The following is a 20203-nucleotide window of genomic DNA, read 5'->3' as shown; positions in this document are numbered from 1 at the left end:
GATTTTAATTTTTCTATTTTTCATTCTTATGTGTCTGCATTTGGAACTGTCTACTAGGGTAAGAACCTTGGCTGGTATCAAACTAGTCTACTTGCTTTAGTGCTTTGCCATAGTTTTATATTATAGTTCCAGAAATGTATATTTCCTCATTTAAATCTAGTTATTAGATTTTTATTATGTGATTGATTAGACATGAGACATTCTTGGCCATATCGGCGGCAAATATTCCTAGTTTAACACTAAGTTCAGGTTTGTGAGGGGTGGGTCAAAGCCCTACAACAAATTATATACCCAGAGGTATGATGATTGAAGAAGGTGACTGGAACTTTGTCTGGTGAATTGTTCATGAAGTTGTTCTCTTATCCTAGTTATGATTTTTGTATACTTAGTTCTCCGAAATTATATCTTCTCTTAGCTCATGTCCATATTATAGTGAAAGTCTTTTTGTGACTTGAGGTTTTATTATTTATCTTATTGTTCATCGGTCCCTTTATTTTAGGTCCCTTTTAGGTGTGATGATGAATAGTGTGTAGATATTTTTCTGATGAGAGGGGTTGTGTCCGGTGGTTTCAATATTCTATTAGGATTTTAGTGAGTCTTAGCGATTCTATAAGGTCCGTTGGGGTATTTGTAATAGGGGTATGGTTTGTACATTATGTCTGCCATGTTCATATTCTTTCTCCTCTAACTTCATTATAGCCCCTACTCTACAAGACTGTCGTGAGGTGTTGTCCTCTGGAGTAAGAAAATCAGTTGTTCGGATCTGTCTTTTAGACCTTAGTAAGATTCAGTTTTTGCATATGTACCTCGTTATCATATTTTTGTGAAAAATGAGTCTACGACTAGTCCCCCTACTCTATAGGACTACCATAAGGTGTTGTCCTTTGGAATATGAAATGTCTTTGAGGTTTGTCTTTGATCTTTGCTTATTAATTATTTGTAAGAAACAATTTTCATGTATGTCTTTTTGTCATGCCTTGTGAAAATTGAGTTGCGACTTGTCTCCCCTACTCTAGAGGACTACTGTAAAGTGTTGTCCTATGTAAAGTGTTTCTTAAAGATATAAGAAATATCTTTAAGGTTTGTCTTTCTGCGAAATAGAAAAGTACCCTTAAGCAAGAATGAAGGTAAGGGCATCGGTCGGAGGAAGGCCCGAAGAAAGGATAGAGACTCACTGGATAATGCAAAAGTTGCAGAGAAAGCTTGAAGGGGCTATAATGGCGGAAGAAGTGAGTCAAATCACGATGAAGAAAGGGAATTTAAATAGGTTGAGAGTGAAAATAACTGATCGGGTAGTTTTTACCTAGGAATGAGGGCTATGTGCGGTACAAGGTTGATCGAAAGGTGAGGATTTAACCAAGGGGCAATGATCAGAATCAACAGCCGACATTTTTACTGACGCAAAAAGTCGCTTCTTGGAACTTGGGAAATTATTATTTGAAATTTGAAAAAGACAGATAAAAAGTTGTTAATAATTATTACCATTTCATTTGGTTTCTTCCATCTTGCACCTAGGTGAAATTCGATCGACATGTGTCCTTTGATTTTAATTGCATTTAGTTTTCTTGTTTTATTTGATCGACATGTGATTGTGTATTTTCTTCTTTTTTTTATTTAATGCAATTTTCGTAATATCTTCCATCCGGGCCCACACTTGGCAAAGCTTCCAAGCTTCCCTTGGAAGCAGTGGCGGAGCCAGGAATTAATTTGGGAGGGGGCTGAGCTTACACGGGGGTTCGGGGGCGGTAGCCCCCGAGAATTTTTTTTTTTGGACATTCCGTATATTTAAGGTATTATTTTATTAAAAGACGAGCATAATAGTAATAATAAAAAACAATATTTTCATAGATTATAATTTAAATATATAACAAATTAGTTTCAATACATTACAAATTTTTTTGGGACATTCTGTATTTTAAAGCATTTTTTATTAAAAGACGAGCATAATAGTAATTATAAAGAACACCATTTTCATATACTATATAGTTTCAATATATTACAAATTAATTTCAATACGTTACAAACTTTTTTTTTGTCATTTCGTACATTTTAGGTATTTTTTATTAATAGACAAACATAATAGCAATAATAACGAACAATATTTTCATAAATTATATATTTTCAATAAATTACAAGCTAGAATCAATAATAATAAAAGACAAGCATAGTAATAATAGCAAACAAATTTTTTTTGGGCATTCCATCCATTTTAGGCATTTTCTATTAAAAGACAAGCATAATAGTGATAATAATGTACTCCCCCCGTCCCGGCTTTTGGTATCCAGTTGAGAACGGCACGGGTTTTAATAAAGTGATTGATGTGTTGTGAGTGGAATAAGGGTCCCGCATTTTATGTGAGAGTTAAAATAATTAAAGTGGAGTAAGGGCCCCACCTACTTTTACCAAAAATAGAAATGGATACCAAAATGTGGGACGACTAAAAAAGGAAAGTTAGATACTAAAAGATGGGACGGAGGGAGTATAATATTTTTATAGATTATATAGTTTTAAATAACACTATTATCCTTAAATTAATTATAAATGGAAGAATATAACAAGCTAATCAACTTTTGTAAAACAAATTTCTTTTATAATATAAACATATATCTATATATATTTTAAAAAAAAAGAAAAACTCAAAATTTGGGAGGGAGCTTCAGCCCCCCCGGGCTACGCCCCTGCTTGGAAGCTTTGTTTCATTTTTAATTTTTTTTTAAAGGAAGCTTTGTTTCATTTCACTCCGTAAAGTTTTCATAATTTTTACAGTCATTTTTTTCGCGGTTTTTCATCTCCACTCCCGGCGATTCCAGTTCTAGGGTTTTGTTTCGCATTCTTCCTCTTCGTGTCCGGTGTTGCGATTGTAGTTGAAAGAATTTGTTTTTGCGGTTTTCGTCTTCGGTTCCGCGTTTGAGGGGTAGGATTTGGAAGTTCTTTCGCCTCCCGCCGTTGCCTCCGGCGATTTCGCCGACTCCCTGAACGACGACGACGATGATGGTGATGAAGACGATGACGAGGATGAAGAGAAGAAGTCGAAGGAGATGAAGAGGTAGTTTAATTTTTTGGTTTAGTTAGATATTTATGCGTTTATGAGTTGCTAATTGTTTATAGTTGATATATTTTTTTTGCTTCGATTTGATTTAATTGGGCAAATTAATGGCGAAACAAGCTAGATCTGTGGTTTTTCGACTGATTACCTAGTGCTCAAGCGCCTGTTTGAGCTCATATTTGTTAGTATTTCAACTTTGTAGCTCAGTTTTTGTGTACTCGTGTAGATTTCCTTCTCCTTAGTATTGGAATATATTTTCCAGCAATATCTTAAGTATATGGTCTTATTCCCTAATTTGTATATTGTGTAGTGATCTGCATATTTCTCTACATTACTGTTTTAAAGTTTATAGGTATTCAGAGCTTTCCAGTTACTGCACTTTTGAAAGTTTGAAGAATTTACAAGTTACAACCAATCTAAGGAATGTTTTTTAAGCAAATGCAATATGCTTCTCTGATTAATTATGCTATGTATTTCCATACATGTTGGATGTTTTAGTATCTTGGTTCTCTCTCTCCATCATAACTTTTGTACTGTCCATCTTCTAGCTGATTTGCATTATAGAAGTATGCTACTTTGCTTTAGTCTTTATCTCATTGCTTGAATGTTGGTGGTATATCTTAGTTAAAATAAAATAAAGAATGAATTGTTTCAAGTCTGATATTTGCATTATTAGTTGTCTTGGGCCTTTATCTATGCTTCTTACTTGTTATCTTCTTGCTTTAATCTGTTCCAAGTTAAATATCAGACGCCTCCTTTTTTAGGTATCCTCATTGCCTTATTTTTCTAGAGCTTCTGCAGAATGCAAGCTTCAGAAACGCAACGGCACATCCCTTAAACAAGGTTTACATTATAAACTAACAAATTTTCCTATTCTATTTTATTTTTGTTGAAATTTATGCTTGTTTATGATTTCTTTGCTCATTAGCTTTCTGTGACGCTGTGTGTGTGTGTGTGTGTGTGTGTGAGAGAGAGAGAGAGGGGGGGGGGGGATTTTACATCTACTACTTTCTTCTAGTGTGATAAATTTGTGTTCTTGATGAAATGATGCAATCAATATGATATGATTGACTTAAATTCTTGCTGAGAATTTGGTTTAGTGAAGCTTGCCCTTAATTTGAACCCTTAGAAGTTAGATACTCTTGATAGTGTTATTTATATAGAAAAATATGATTTTTAGGTGGTGACTATATAAGTTGAATTGCATGAAACTATATATAGTTCATTTATTTGGTGTCTGTTTGGGGGAAATTACTGCCTATGTTGTGGTATACTTTATTCTTGAATTGCATTCTTCTATACTGTTGTTCTTGCCTTGAGGCTTTTGAATCCGAGCTAAGGAAGGCGGCTTCATATTTTTGGCTTCTGTATGAGGCCTTTTTCAATATGATGTTTGAAAAAGAAGAATGATATTTGATTCTTTGTTTCTATTGTGTAAGCTATTTTTTTACATGTGTGTTGATGTATCCTTGATTCAACAGAGGTGAACCTTTGGCTGTTGATTCATAATACTTCATGCCACACAATGTTGAAGGATTGTTTTCTTGCTGCACTTGATGCTTGCACCTTAAACCATCTCGTGCCACTCTGTGCGACACAAGAAGCAGTTTCCCGAGGGCCAGTGATCATCCTAGCGAAGCAGAGGCTGAAAAGAGACCTATTTATGATGCTTTTGCTGAGTCCTGTAATTTCGACCAAATTCTATTGGCCGAATCTGTGAAGCAGGAGCGGAAGAGCTCTGAATGCGCCTGCCCTGCTCTTGATGATGCAATGAAGTGCAACTCATCCTCTCATGGCTTGCCGCCTGCACCTATTGGCACATCTGTATCTTTCTAAGTGCTAGAGAAACGCCTTGGACCGTAAAGATTGTTGCTAGACAGAGCAAGAGAGATCAAGTTCTTGCAGCTTTTGATGGAATGAGGAATGATGTTTGAGACAGAGATTCTTGGCTGCTGAAGCACTAAATCCATTGAAACAGAGATTCTTGCGAGGATCAAGGTTCCTCTCTATTTTGAGGAATGGTATTTGAGACGGAGATTCTTGGCTGTTGAAGCACTGAATCCATTGAAACGAAGATTATCACTTATCACCAATGGTTGTATATATTATCTTAGGATTGTGATAGATTGTGCATTTATCACTTATCATGTGCAGTTATCACTAATGAAATTGGTTTTGTTTTAAGAAGAAAATTTACATCTGCTGCCTACTTCAGATTTTAAAGGCTCCTTGCTTGAATTGAACACAATAAATGAGTAAAAGAAATAGAAAATAGGCTGTGAAAACAAATATACAGAAAGAGATGCACATATTCATATAAACACCAAAGAATCAGATTCAAAAGGGAAGAAAACTGGATATATAATACAACAATTACAAACAAAGTTTTTTGCATTTGAAAAACAAAAAAACAAACTCAAACACTCCAAGAAACAAGTTTTAACTAAAATAACTAATATGCCAAAACGACAGGCAATAAGTTATTGCTCGATCCAAGTCCGCAAACTCCCATGACGTAGTTTGAACATCCCCAAATTTGGGTCAATGCTGTGAAGTGGCTGTCAGCATTTGACTCAGGTAATTTGTAGGTGCTAAAAAGCCTTTGTTTGCGCAAAGAGAACTGTTGGATTTCGGAAGAGTATTGCTTTTTCACAGCTGATTTTAATGTAGAACATCCAATTTAGATGGAATCCCCAAGCGAGAAAGCTGACTGCACATCCACTCCGACTTTAGGTATCTTAAAAGCAATGCCTAAAGGTTGCCAAAAATCTAGAACATTAATGGAATCTGAAGTGCAGAATACTCCATCACTACCTTCTGCTTCTGCTGAACTAATCCTGCATAAAATGTATAATTTAGTAGCCTCCATGAATCTGCCCTGAAGGAACTCAACGTCGAGCAGAAAACGAACTCAAAAATCAAAATTAAAAGTAGTAAAGAGTCATGTGTTGACAGACACACACACACATAATGATAAAATAAATAGTTTTCATGAAGGGGTCCACAAGGTTTATACCACCATTGTTGGTTTTCAACAGCCATAGCAGTAGACAAAGTTAATCTTCCATGCATTGTGTTGTTCGACAGAGGAGCAAGGGTTCTTACACGAGATCTCTGTACAAAACATATGTTCAGGAAGCACGCATGTTCTTTACAACAATAGATAACGATAAAAATGCATTGGTATACAAAGCAATGATAATAGAAATGTTTGAAATCTGAATCAACAAGATGCAGTATAGTAAAAAGAAGGGACTAATAATGATCAAAATATGATAAGTTGGAACTGATTTCTTGTTGTCTATTGCCCTCTTAAAGTCTGAAACTCATCAAGAGAATCCACACCAAACAAGTCTACAAGATCTGGAAACGAAGCAATATAACAGAATGGGCTGGTCATTATCAGCACCGCAGATGCAATTATTATTGCAAAAACTAAAACTGTTACCTGGTCAAAAAAATTTAGATAAGTTAGATTTTTAGATTGCAAAGGTTCCAAAACGATTACCAATCATTGGAGAATTTTAACGGATAGTGGAAAGAAGAAAGTAGAAAATAATTAGTAATACTTTAATGGATAAACTAGAAATCATACTACATATCATCAATGACATACAAACGTGATAGTTAAGAAGAAGGGTTGCGACTCACGAGATTTCCGGAACCAACAGTGCAGAAGCCATTAACGATGTCGACAAGCACCAATCCGATCTTCACATCAGCGGAGAGAAGAAGAGTTTCCTAATTACGTGTGAAGGTTGGGGTTTCATTGCTTGAGATAGCAAAATAATATATGCATACACAAATGCCTTGAAATGAAACTAGGAAATAAAATATAAGTGCTTTCAATATTGATAACAATGGATAAATTGAAATTGTCTATTCCATGTTGGTAATAATTTATTGTGTTCTCATAATAGCCAATGCCTTCAAAAAACCTTAGCAGACTACTATCATAAATCACTAAACTTAGGGTGATCACTAAAAGAAATCACTCTGTTCAAGTTTGATGACAAATGCAGATGGAATTCCCTAAAGAATATCACATGCAGCACAGGAGAAAGCAAAGCAAAGTCCAAGCTACCTCTATCAGCAGCATATTCTAGAGTCAAACCGTTAGCCACAGCCGAGGGCAGAATCGCCGGCAACGTGCTGGCCTCTCATCATCCTCTCCACCATCACTATCAGCAGGATCATCCTTACTGAACGTTTTCTCTTGGGTGGCACCTCAACATTTCCCACCACCATCCTCGACAATCAATAATTGAGTTATAACTAGAATACTAGGTAATCAGTAAAAAAAACCATAGATCTAGCTCGATTCGCCATTAATTTGCCTAATTAAACCGAATCGAAGCAAAAAAAACATACTATAACATTTTGCAACTAAAAAACCTATAAATATCTAACTACACCAAGTGAAGGAAAAATAAAATTGAATGAAAAAGGGAAACACGGAACGGAGAAACGACTCACAAAACGCGAAGAACATCGGAGCCAACGCCGGAAGGGGAAACGACAATGGAAGGGGAACCCACAGAACTGAAAAGGCCGAAACGCCGGGAGAGAAAACAACATGCGCCAACAACGCCAGACCCAACTCTAACCCTTCAAACGTCGGGAAGATGTCTCCGGCAAGGATCCCAAAGCAGTCGCTGACGAACTTGGTGAAGATTGATGAAAAATGACGAACACAGTCTCCTTCAAGCTTTCCACCAAAAAAATGACGACCTCAATTTTTCGCACAATATTTGTCGAGTTCAAACTAAAATGAGACTCACCTCCTAAATTCAAAAATTTTTGAATGCTAAGCTTCCCTTGGAAGCTTTACCAATAGTGGGCCAGCTATTAAAAAAAATGAAATACCTAATCACATGCCCGACTGGCATGTGGGACCTACTAAAGGGAACCAGGGTTGAGTTAAACAAAGCAAATAATAAAATTAAAATGAATTAAAATGAAAGGACACGTGTCGATCATCTGGCACCTAAGTGCAATGCACCTAGGTGCAAGATGGAAGAAACCATTTCATTTCTATCAATTAACATTCCGTTTTTTCTAGACCACCAAAATGATATTGCTAAATGCTAACCACTTCAATTCGTTTCTTGGACCTCGTGATTGTTAACTTCGAATTATAGCTAATTTTTACCCTACATATTTATTATTTTTTTATATTTTATACTTATTTAATCTATACAATAAATATATTAATAAAATAGTATTTAATTTTATACAAGCAAAATATTAGTTAATGGAGTACATGATATGAAGAATATATACATAAGAGCTACTCACTTTGTCCCTCAAACATCTTTCTAAGAAAGAGTTACACGAGTTTTAATAAAAGTTAGTTGAGTATTTGATGAGTTAAAAATGAGTCTCATAAAAAGTGAACATTATAAGGACAATAGTTAGAGAAATTATTTTCACAGATAGATTAAGAAGATGTTTTGGGGACAGACCAAAATAGAAAAAAGATATTTGAGGGACGGATGAAGTATTTGACAGTGGTATTTATGAATAACTAATTTTATGCAAACATTGGTGGATGTGAATTAGTTTTGAGAAAATAATTTAATTTTCTTATGTGAACAAGAGAGTTTTAATGTTATAAGTATAAATATTACTCCCTTCGTCCACGAAAAATGGGACACAGTTACTATTTTTGACGTTTACGAAAAATGAGGCATTTTTCCTTTTAGTATATATGGGTTCACATGTTTTCTTTATCTTTTATCCTTATAAATATATGTAATACATTTAATTTAATTTTAATCACTAATTAATTTCATATAATGATGAGACTCTTTCTTTTTCACTAATCTATTTTTTTTAATATTTTAATATTTTATTTTGGATCAATTCGACTATTTAATTTTGATTATTCTGCTCACACTAAGGAAAATGCTATTGGAAAATTAATAACACGATCGACAAGATTCCATGTTTTCCGCGAGACGAGGGGAAACAAAGAGGCAAATCAGTGAATTTTAATTTAACAAATCAAAACGTCAAAAAAGAAAAAGTTAAATGATTTCGTTATCTAACTAACTTTTAGAGGGCAATGCGCCACCATACAAACACCCAATGGAGAAAATATCATAATGAATCGCCAATAGGATAAAATCGAGTACGACCGGGGCAGGAATACCACTGGATTTCCTTTTCTTTTGAAATAATTGTTATTTAAATTCAAACTTTTGAATTTTGTTGTAAATTACCTTTCATTTTTAAAATTTTCAGTATCAAACTTCAATTTTTAGTAAAATCATCTCTTCTAATTTTTACATAAGTTTTGAGCTAAGATCGATGTCAAAACTTAAATAGAGTAAACACTTTTATTTTAAATTTATTGTTTAGATTGTCTTCACATATTATCAATTTTATTATCAAACGTTCAACGATTAAATAAATTGAATCGAATTTTGATGGGGCGGAGTTAGAACTTCCTAAAGATTTAAATTGCAATTCCAAATACTCCATGATGAAGTATATAATTACAAGAAAAAAGTCCAAGCAATATGCTTAAAAATTTAATCCATTTAAATTTCGACATCATATAAATATCTAAATCTCATTTCAAGCCTCCAATCAAATAATTTAAGCTGAAGCACTAAATTTAAATAGTTTAGAAGTTAAAATGAGGTCTACTTTATTTGTACCTACGTTGCAATAATATTAGTATTACATAGATAAATAATTCCATACTTATATAAATAATTATTAATTATAAAATAATTGGAAACAAGAAGAAGTTCAGACATGAATTCACTTGTCCTCTGAGTAGTATAAAAATATCACAGCAAAACATATTATACGATAAAACATTTTAGTATTAATTAATTGACTGGACTACATTAAATCAAAAAAAATGTATTTAATATTATATTACGTGTCATTAGTATCAAGTGTCAATATGCACGCACATTAACAATTTTGTGGATACCTTTTGTTTGTCATTAGAAACCACAAAGTAAAGGAAAGTAGCCATCAAGAAAAATTATGGTCCAAAAAATATAGACAAAAAAGAAAAGAAAAAACATAATTAAGATTTTAAAAAATAACGTTCCACTTGTTATCCGAATGAACCCCTCCAACTAACGAATGTTGTTTATAACTAATTTTCACTTTTTTAAAAAATTTCAACGGCTATATTTCATCTTCACCCCTCCCAAATAGTTTCCGAGAAATCTTCAAAACCCCATCACTTTCCAGATTCCAAATCCCATATATACACGACACCCCTCAAAATCTCTTCTAAAACTCTGCAGAAATCTCAATACCTAATTGGTAGCCTGCTTCTGCTCTCGAATATCACTTTGATTCTGCGGAAATTTGTTGTGAGTCTTCGTTCTACCTCAGAAGACGTTGAATTGCGACAATTTCGTGCATGTAGAGGTTCAGAGAAGAACTGAATTACGTGATTTCTGCGGCGGCTGTTTGTTTGGAGTGGAAATATGTTGGCTGTAGCGCCAAATTGTATTACTCGTAGCTCGTTGGAGGAAATGCTGGAGGCTCTTCAGCGAAGAGACGAGAGCGAGGCGCAGACGCCGCGGGATGTGCCTCCTGCGCTGCCGCGACGTGCCGTCCCTCGCTCTCGCCTCCCGTCGGCCAAGAGGCGGCTACCTGTGGCTGTGAGCTCTGAAGCTGGTGGAAGCGGGGAGAGCTCCGCATTTTGTATGAAGAATGGGAAAATGAGAGGAAATGGTTTTCGCGATGAAAAAGATAGAGAAATGGAATCCGGCGAATGGTGTTACGGGGCAGCAGCATCAGATGAAAAGAGGGTTAAGGAGTCTGCTCATGATAAGGTGAGGTTTTTCATATGTTGTTGCTGATTTTCATTTCTCTTTCCTATTGTGTGAAAAACTGCGAGCTTTAATTATAGATATGTTTATGAATGGACAGTTATATCTTTGGAAAATTAAGTTTGTTTCATATTTGTTTGTTTGTTAAGTTTTGAAACATTTTCCTTTAGAATGAAGCAACAATATAACATATACAAGATTTGTCTATAGTGTTTTATATCTATGGGATCTTTTCTCTTTTCTTTGGATATGATTTTGATGTGCCATTTTCTATCTTTCTCTCATCCCTTTGTGTTTGGTTAGGAATGTTGATGCTATGGTGTTAAATTGTCAATGTTCAATAAGTAAACTACCCTTAGTATTGGGAGCACTCAAATGCAAAAAATATTGCATTTGCTCGTCAAGATCCGTTAAGAATGCCAATTGTTATTTGCAATTTGGTGTCCTTCTAGAGACATAGATAAGGGGTTACAAGCATGACTGATCAGTTTATCTGATATGTGCTGTTTTGGTATGTGGTGGAACAGGTTCTGCAATGTACTACAGAGGTTCAGAAGGGTTTGGATGATCGTCAACACCTTCAGCAACTCAATGAAGTAGCACTCACATTCCAATCATGTAAGGCCTTGCAGAAACAATGTCGTTAACTGAATATTGTTTACCACCGTCCTCCACCTGCTCCAACTTATCAAATCATGTTCTTACTTCTCTTTTATGTTCACAACCGTCTGTCAATAGATGTTCGTGGTGAAATTGCAAGAAAGGAGTATAGCGCCTTACTCACGAAGAAAAATCAGGTGAAGCTAGAGGAGGCGGCAATTGTGCAATTACAGTCAGGTAAAGTTCTTCTTTAAGTTCCTTAAAAAATAGCTGATGAATCACGAGCAGTTATCCTAATCCAACTAATTTGCTTGTGCAGTAATTCGAGGATGGTTGGCTAGAAGGCATTTTAGTCACCTCCAGAAATTGATGCAGCCAACTCATGGCAAAATGGAATCGGGCATCAGCAATTCTAAAGTCAAGGTACTGTGTTGCAAAAGCCATGATTGAATTGTTTCTATAATGAGTAAAACTTGAATACAGGGGACTCTTCTCTAATGATGCTCTTCTTGGTTGTTCAGAATCTGCCTCCAGATATGTTGCCTTTGATTGTTGGAGTGCTCGAAAAGAGGGTGTTAATGGCAGAAGAAAGTCTTGAACTCAAGGAAAAAGAAAATGCAACCTTTAGAGAGCAATTGCAACAATATGAGGCGCGTCTGAAACAATCTGAAGCAAAGATGAAATCCGCAGAGGAGATGTGGCAAAAGCAGATTGCATCTCTGCAAGTAAGTTAATTTGTTCCATTAATTTGGAAATTTTCCAATAAACAGCAACTTTCTGCAGGCTTAGCTGATCACTTCCTTGCCTTGTGCAGGTGGATGTGGAGAAGAGAGTCGAGCGAGATGGAGAAGATTTAAAACATGGCAACAATATTAATGGCGTGGCGAGAAGGAAGGTAAGCTTTGAGGATGAAAAGGTAGGAGGAGGTTGGCATATGCAGAGGTTGAAACGCATGATGAAGGCATGGATGAAAGAGAATAAGGTCCGATTGAGAAGTTCAAAGACAAAAATTCACTCAATGGGGCATGCTGAAGCTGCTCATCATACTCATGCAAGGACGTGGTGGGGAAAGAAAAGCAAGAGATCATAGAATCATAAGATCGATCGTGAGGATGAACACAATTAAAGACTGAATCTTGATCGATCCACAACTTTGTAATTGCCGATATTTGGTCCCAGAATTGTTTTAATGTTCCTCTCAATCTGTAATTATTATTATCAAAGTATATTTATTTATATCTTTCCTTCAAATTTAATGTGACGTGATACTTGAGTACTTTAATAAAAATATATCATTTAAATTTAATGGTTAAAATAGATTTAATTTTAATATGATTGCATAATTACGTTACTAAGAGAAATAAAACATAAAGCAAAAGAAATCATTTGATTTTGGTGCAAAAATTTTCTTTTTTGTCTGTCCCATCGATAAAAAAGTTGTGGGTTTCATCACTTTCAATCATTTTTATCATTTAATCATTGTGTCGAATAATAATGAGTCATTATTAGTGGTACGGAAGAAATAGTATATAGCCAAATATTATTACTGACACTTTTGTGTTTATTCCATCACGAGGGAAAACAAACGAATTAATACAACCTTCAAAAACTTTGAAAGTTCTGGAATTTCTATGATATTAAACGGAAGGGGGCGGGGGGGGGGGGGGGGGGGTTGATGATGACACTATTTATGGTGTCTGTTTTGGTATGGTTGATTGGTTGATGATTTAGCATGAATTTGTTTTAACAAATTTCATGTGAGATTCTAAGCATGCCACGCCAGCACGCATTGTCCAACACACAATTACATTCAGATTTGTATTGTAACATTTTTTTTTGTGTGTAGTCATTCTCTACCAACCATCTCCAAAAGAATATTCCTAACAAGATGGATGCCGAGGAAATTGTCCGATTAGTAAAAGATCTGAAATCTATTTCTATTTTATTTTATAATTTAACGATATTAAATAAAAAAAATTAAAGACCGCATCACAGGGGACTCGAATCCAAAACTTTTAGCCTTAGGCATTAACCCCTTACCGCTGGATCAACACACGCACACAGATCTAAAATGTATTTACTTTATTATGATTTGGACAAAAAAAAAACCAAAAAACAGCATGTCCATTCCCAAAAAACAAATCCGTCGCCCTCTGAAATTAAGAAAAATAACACATCCCCAATTTTAAAAACCCTAGAATTGAGAATATGATTTCACCCCAATCTAAGATTCACTTGAATCTTCAGCTTGATGAATACTTACAGTGTCGTTTGGCCATTCTAAGCATATCCAAGGGTGCCTCTATCGTAGAGTGTCCTTCACTTTATTGTAGAGTTGAAATGTAGAGTTTTTGGATTTTCATCTACAACAATCAACTTTACATTTCCCTCTACAATGGAATATTCTATTTTTATGCTTTTTATTATGGGCAAAGGTGCACATTGCCCCCTGAACTACACCCCCATAGCTTTTAGCCCCCCATACTTGGTCAAAGCGCGTTGACCTCCCTGAACTCCCGAAAGAAGAGTGCAAATAACACCCTGCGTTAAACGGCTGTTAAACGCCGTTTAACTTTTTTTTTTAAATTTCTTGTGGGTCCCAAATCTAAAAAAGCTCCATCACTCCAACAATGGCGATCAACATCACGGCGAACACCATGCATCATAACCGGCTGGATCGACGACAACAAGTAAGTCCACCGCCTGCCCGGCCTCATTGTCGGCCTCGACGTCAGTGTGATTGAACCTAAAATTTTAATCATATTTAGATTTCCGGTTAAACAGTGAGGATCAGTGCGATTGAACCTAAAAATAACACAACGCGAGAACAGATAACAACAATTTCACAAGTAATTTGGTCATAAAAATCAATTTACTTATATTCCGATTTAAATTCTGACCAGATACAAATGAAGCACAGAAAAATCAATCTTACTAGATTCCGATTAACAATACCAGTAAGAAACACAATTTGGTTATTAAGCTTGATGCTGAAGAAACGCAGCAGTGGATAAATTCAAAACAGCATAGATATGATTTTCACAATTTCCACGCACTGATTAATCACCACGTCTAGAATAGCAGCAAGCTTCAATCGTACTCAAGACTTCTGATTAGAGCATCCGCAATGGGGTTCCTTGATAGCCTATTTGATAGCCTACTTGATAGTGGTTGTGTTATTGAGTATAGGTAGTGCTGCATTGGGGTTCCTTGATAGCCTACTTGATAACATTAGTTTTGATTTTATGTTTTTCATTTAAATTTTATTGCATAATTTAAATAACATATTTTTGTAATAACATTAGTTAAATACGCCATTAAACATAAAATTTAAAAACACCTAAAACATAAAAAAAATTACATAAAAATTAAAAACACCTAAAACATCATATTACCCCATCGTTAAAATCACATAATTAAAATCCTAGTCTAGACCACGACGCCTGAGCACGTCGGCGACCATGGACGTGTGCAATGCCCTTTTTGCGTCCGTCATGTGCGTCGTATCCGCGTTCAGGAGCTGCATATCGAGCTCCCTCTCCCTGATATCGTTCCTCCGCTGGTACTGGGCGGTGAATGCCCTCATCTGCTGGTTGGACCTGTCCAACATCTCCACTATTTTCGGTGGAGGCTCTGAGCTCGTATGCGACACTGCTGCCTTCCCTTTCCCCTTTGCAGCCTTCGCCGCTGCCTTCGCCGCCTTGTTGCCAATGGGCCGGGCAGAAGAGATCTCCTCGCCCGACGCCGAGGTGGTGAAGCCGCCCTTTTCCATAGTCTTTGTCCTCTTGGAGGCATGCACGTCTCCAACGAGGTACATTGACTTGAACTTGGGATTGTTCCGGAGAACTTTCCACGCGTTCCAGAAATTGAAGGAGGCCCTGTGTGGGCTTCGAGCCCTGAAGAGGATTTGGGCCTTATCACGAAGCATATCATCCGAATGATCGGAGGGCCAATTGTTGCGCGTCTCCACCCAAATAGCTTCCCAGAGACGTACATCCGCGCTCACCCGAGACCATGGCCTTGAAGTTGCTTGATCTTAAGGTCGACGCCGAGGATGGGGTTCACACGTGCGCGGATCCGGCCCCAATACGCCTCTCCCTTCTGATCCGTCCCACGGATGGCGTCGTTGGTCTCCTCCGCCCAAATTTGGACGATGAGATCCGTATGCTCGGGAAGGTAAGTATAACGGATCCTTCCTTCCTTGTCGTGCTTGATTTTGGTGGCCATTTCCTTCCTCCGGCCGCCCTTCTTTGGTTGGGAGGCACTCTGCTGTGCACTGACCGGTTCCTCCTCGGGCGGGATCTCCTCCAAGTTGATTCCTCCCATATCGGGATGATAATCGGAGGAGAGACCGGGGCACCAGTTTGGATCGTAGAAAAGGTTGTTTGGATCCATGACGGAAGAAAAATCTTGTAGAGAAATGGAGGAGAAGAAGATTGGAGAAGAAGAGGTGTGAAGAAAAATGGAGAAGTTGGGGTTTTTTAAAGAGGAGAAGAAGAAAAACAAAAAAAAAAAAAAATTGGAAACGGTCGGTCAAGCACACATATCGAGGCAAATCAGTCAAAATTCGAATTTAAATTCGAATTTATCTATTTTTTTTAATTAGGGCGCGTGCATTGCACGCGCCTTCCCTCTCCCCCCCTTCGAGCATACTCGAAGACTCGAGTATTGCTCGAGGATGTCCCCCCCGCAATGCACCTACTCGAAGGCAACGCCTTACTCGAGTAGCCTATCGAGTAAGGCGTTGTCGGTGCTCTTATAGTTCTTAACAAATCACTAAATGAGAAGATAAACGATTCTTAACAGAACAATATCAATCTCAAATTTTCGCACCCACAAAAGACGCAATTCACAAACTGATAGCCCAGAGCAAAGCAAAGAAGAAGGGGAGAAACCAGAAGAAAATAGTGTCACGGGTGTACTTAGACTTCCACCGCGACACCTGTTTTCCCTTTTCTCTGATTTTCCTCCGATTTACCTTTGGCAATAGTTCTTCCTTGTTCTGGGTACACCCCTGTTAAGAGCAGGGGAGGAGATATCAAGAGTCGCAAACCAGCTATGATTATGTAGGGTTGCTGCGATTATAGTTCTTCGGCGGTAGGGTGCTGACTCTTAATTTGGTATGAGATTTTCACGGCGAGAGATAGTTGATGTAGAGAGTATGATTGTACTCGCCTCCCACCGTTCGTCAGAGGGTAGAGGGGGGGACCCACAAGAAATTTAAAAAAAATTAAAGTTAAACGGCGTTTAACAGCCGTTTAACACGGGGTGTTATTTGCACCCTTCTTTCGGGAATTCAGGGAGGTCAATGCGCTTTGACCGAGTATGGGGGTCTAAGACTAAGTTTATCAGCAACCACCCAACCATCCAACCATCTTCAATATTTAATTAATTTCTCTCTCTTCCACATCACCAATATTCATCCCAACCCAACCACTTCTATTTTTGTTGGTTTATCAATGACCACCCAACCATCCAACCACAACATTATATATAATTATTTTGTTATTATTTTTAATCGTAATAATTTTAATAATATTAAATATAAATTAAAATATTACAAAAAAAAAATTAAAATGAAAAAAACAATAACAAACTAATAAAAATTTAAATTACGACAAACTAAAAATAGAAATTACAACAACCCAAACTCGAAATAGAAAAAAACAATACATACTAGCATTTAATTATCATTGCCAAACTTTTGCCATATGTGCTCGATCAAGTCATGTAATAGAGAGTTGTGAGCTTCTCTATTGCGAAGTTGGGATCTAGTTGTCATATAGCTCGCTAGGCTTGCAATTCTATTTGTAGAGTATACGAAATCATTAGTTTCTTGCCCATCTTCACTTGGTCGAGTATTCTGTCTTAGTCGATCTTCGATGAATTCTGTAGGATCATGATAGTTAAGGTAAGTGCTTCTTTCATCTTCCACTATCATATTATGCATGATGATGCAAGCAATCATTATTTTTCCCATAATATCACGATCCCAAATAAGACATGGCCGCTTGATAAAAGCAAAACGCGCTTGTAAAACTCCAAATGCTCGCTCAACATCTTTTCGGGCAGCTTCTTGATGTTGGGCAAACAACTGGTGCTTTCGAAGTTGTGGAGCAGGAATAGATTTGATAAATGCCGCCCATTGAGGATATATACCATCAGTGAGATAATATCCCATATTTCTTTCGCAGCCATTAACGATATAATTGACCTTAGGTGCTCGACCTTCCAAGATATCATCAAAAATAGGCGATCGATCAAGTACATTGATATCATTTCTTGAACCTGGGGTTCCAAAAAATGCATGCCAGATCCATAGGTCTTGTGATGCAACTGCTTCCAAAATAATTGTTGGCGTACCGCTTCGTCCTGCATATTGCCCTGCCCATGCAGTAGGGCAATTTTCCATTCCCAATGCATACAATCAATACTGCCCATCATGCCTGGGAACCCTCGCCGTTCTCCGATATGAAGAAGAGCTGCCATATCTTCTTCAGTTGGCTTTCGGAGGTACTCAGCTCCGAAATTGGAAATGACACCTTCAACAAATTTGATGACTGATTTACGAATGACTTGGGCGCTCATTCGTAAGTATTCGTCATGCAAATCGGCTGAAGTGCCATATGCCAACACCCTCATGGCTGCAGTACATTTTTGAATTGGAGACATACCAAGACGGCCAGCTGCATCAGGGTGTTGTTGAAAATATCTATCGGTGGCGACGAGCTTGTTCATTATACGTTCGAACAAAGGCTTTCGCATGCGAAACCTTGTTCGAAAATATTCTGGGGGATAGATTGGATCTTCTGAAAAGTACTGCTCGAACACACCTTCATGACCTATCTCACGTCTTCTTTCAATATACCGCCTCCTTGCTCTAACGGCATGATTGGTAGGTTGTACAGATAGACTTGCGGCCTGGATTACCACATTCTCAATTATGCGATCAAGTTGGCGATTATGTTCGGCAACACTTTGTTCCCATGCTTCATCATCGCTAGAATTTGAAGCACCAATATTAGAACTGGAGGCCATTTTTTGAAGAGGAATTTTTTCTATCTAGAGTATAGAAGAGATAATTGTTCTGAGATTTGAAAGAATACATGGATAAATATATAAGCAATAGCATGATAAGTGTCACATGAGTGGTGTCATCGAAAGTAAATGCTTTTGGAATTATTGTGACAAAAATTCAAAGGTCACATGGGTGGTGCCACCGAAAGTAAATGCTTTTGTAACTATTGGGACAAAAATTCAAAGGTCACATGGGTGGTGCCACCGAAAGTAAAGGCTTTTGGAACTATTGTGACAAAAATTCAAAGGTCACATGGGTGGTGTCACCGAAAGTAAAGGCTTTTGGAAATGTCATTGAAATTACACAAACTGAAATGTCATTGAAATTACATAAAATGAAATTACATTGAAATTGCACAAACTGAAATGTCATTGAAATTACATAAAATGAAATTACATTGAAATTGCACAAACTGAAATTACAGAAAATGAAATTACACTGAAATTACATAAATCAACCATACAACAATAATTTAAAAAACACAACAATTAAAAACAAGCATCATAAGTTCGATTACATTCCATAAAGTTCTGCCATTAGCCGACGTTTGAGAGCTTCCTCTTCTGGAGATAACTGGGTTTTTTTCATCAACGTATTCAACGTAGATGTTTTCATTTCTTTTTCACGTGTAATCCTCATTTCACGTAGTTCAGCAGTGAAAGCATCTGAAACAATCGAAGTTTGTGATTCTGTTTGCTTTCCTTTTCTTTTTGCCTTACCTTTAGCTTTATCCCTACCAATAGGACGCTGAAATTTCGAAGCATCACTACCTGGAGTTTCTGGAGTGGAGTCGGTAGGAGGATCCGCATCTTCATCCGTCCTGGATTTTTTTGAGCTGCTGCGACTTTCGTCAACACTATCTTCGTCGTCTGGGTGAGAACGCCGTACGTAGCCAGTACTTTCCAATTTCAGTTCTCAGTTCGGATAGCTGCTCATAACTTTTTCAAACACCTCATGGTGAGTAAACTTAGTTTTACCATAAATTGTTTGAGCTGCTTTCTCGATATCCTCTTTGGACTGACCGCTCGTTCGTCGCTCATATGCTTTCTTGTATGCAGCAACCCACAAAGTTACATTTTTGTTGAGGCGTTTGAAACGTTGCCTCAATGATTCCAAGGTCCTTGGACCTCCAGTTTCTGGATTATCTGCTCGACTTTGCTCATACATATCTGCAACACTTTTCCAAAATGACTTACTATTTCGGTTTCTGCCAACTATTGGATTGTTACTGACAAAGCACCAAGCAGACATTAGTATCTTCTATATCAGTCCAACTTTGCGCATTGTTGGAAGGGTTTCCAGAGAAATTTTCAGAGGTTTGGTGATATTCAGAAATATTAGAATCAGTTGGATTATGCGAGAATTCTGAATTCATAGCATAATCAAACTCTGGAAATTCATTGGAGCTTGGAATATCAGCAAGATTTGGGTAATAGTCTTGGGAGGGGTTGAAATTTTGAGAGTTGAAGAAGGAATTATTGCCTGGATCCATTGAAAAATAGAGAAACAAATAATAGAAGTTATAAGTAAAAAGGATAAATGAGAGAATTTGAAGGTGTATTGAAATATAGCAAGAGTGGTCTCTATTTATAGAGAATGAAAAAATATAAATTTTGGTATATTTTTTATTTTTTTTTAATATTTTATATAAAAGATATACTTGTTTTTATT

General features: G+C 36.8%; 2 protein-coding genes across 4 annotated transcripts; one reads left to right on the top strand and one right to left on the bottom strand.

The window, feature by feature from the left end:
• Positions 1-5342: 5342 nt before the first annotated feature.
• On the bottom strand, positions 5343-7902 carry LOC131011152 (uncharacterized). Of its 3 annotated transcripts, XM_057938949.1 has the most exons (5): positions 7131-7902; positions 6698-6787; positions 6063-6160; positions 5861-5883; positions 5343-5756 (listed from the first exon to the last, which is right to left on the bottom strand). In XM_057938949.1, exons 1-5 carry the CDS (start codon positions 7143-7145, stop codon positions 5638-5640), a joined length of 345 nt encoding a protein of 114 aa, XP_057794932.1. In that variant the 5' UTR covers positions 7146-7902; the 3' UTR covers positions 5343-5637. The 3 variants fall into 3 exon arrangements, 2 of the variants coding, with proteins under 2 accessions (XP_057794932.1, XP_057794931.1); XM_057938948.1 differs by having other exon boundaries at positions 5343-5883; positions 7131-7899; XR_009096768.1 differs by lacking the exon at positions 6063-6160 and having other exon boundaries at positions 5343-5883; positions 7131-7899.
• Positions 7903-10105: 2203 nt separating this feature from the next.
• LOC131007824 (myosin-2-like) lies at positions 10106-12705 on the top strand. Its single transcript, XM_057934739.1, has 6 exons — positions 10106-10857; positions 11382-11472; positions 11593-11691; positions 11774-11877; positions 11976-12179; positions 12269-12705. Exons 1-6 carry the CDS (start codon positions 10507-10509, stop codon positions 12542-12544), a joined length of 1125 nt encoding a protein of 374 aa, XP_057790722.1. The 5' UTR covers positions 10106-10506; the 3' UTR covers positions 12545-12705.
• Positions 12706-20203: the final 7498 nt, after the last annotated feature.

Source organism: Salvia miltiorrhiza, chromosome 2 (genome assembly GCF_028751815.1).
Source record: "Salvia miltiorrhiza cultivar Shanhuang (shh) chromosome 2, IMPLAD_Smil_shh, whole genome shotgun sequence".
In the NCBI taxonomy this organism is placed as follows: Eukaryota; Viridiplantae; Streptophyta; class Magnoliopsida; order Lamiales; family Lamiaceae; genus Salvia; species Salvia miltiorrhiza.
The sequence above is the reverse complement of the archived record's forward strand: the minus strand, read 5'-3'. Positions and strand labels throughout refer to the sequence as shown.

Coding starts and splice junctions, on each gene's coding strand:
- LOC131011152 (XM_057938948.1), bottom strand. Junction 6,161..6,697: donor CTGTTGGTTCCGGAAATCTC/GTGAGTCGCAAC, acceptor TGTTTTGTACAG/AGATCTCGTGTAAGAACCCT. Junction 5,884..6,062: donor GTTGAAAACCAACAATGGTG/GTATAAACCTTG, acceptor CATTTTATGCAG/GATTAGTTCAGCAGAAGCAG.
- LOC131007824 (XM_057934739.1), top strand. CDS start 10,507: ATGTTGGCTGTAGCGCCAAATTGTATTACTCGTAGCTCGTTGGAGGAA. Junction 10,858..11,381: donor AGGAGTCTGCTCATGATAAG/GTGAGGTTTTTC, acceptor GTGGTGGAACAG/GTTCTGCAATGTACTACAGA. Junction 11,878..11,975: donor TCAGCAATTCTAAAGTCAAG/GTACTGTGTTGC, acceptor TTGGTTGTTCAG/AATCTGCCTCCAGATATGTT.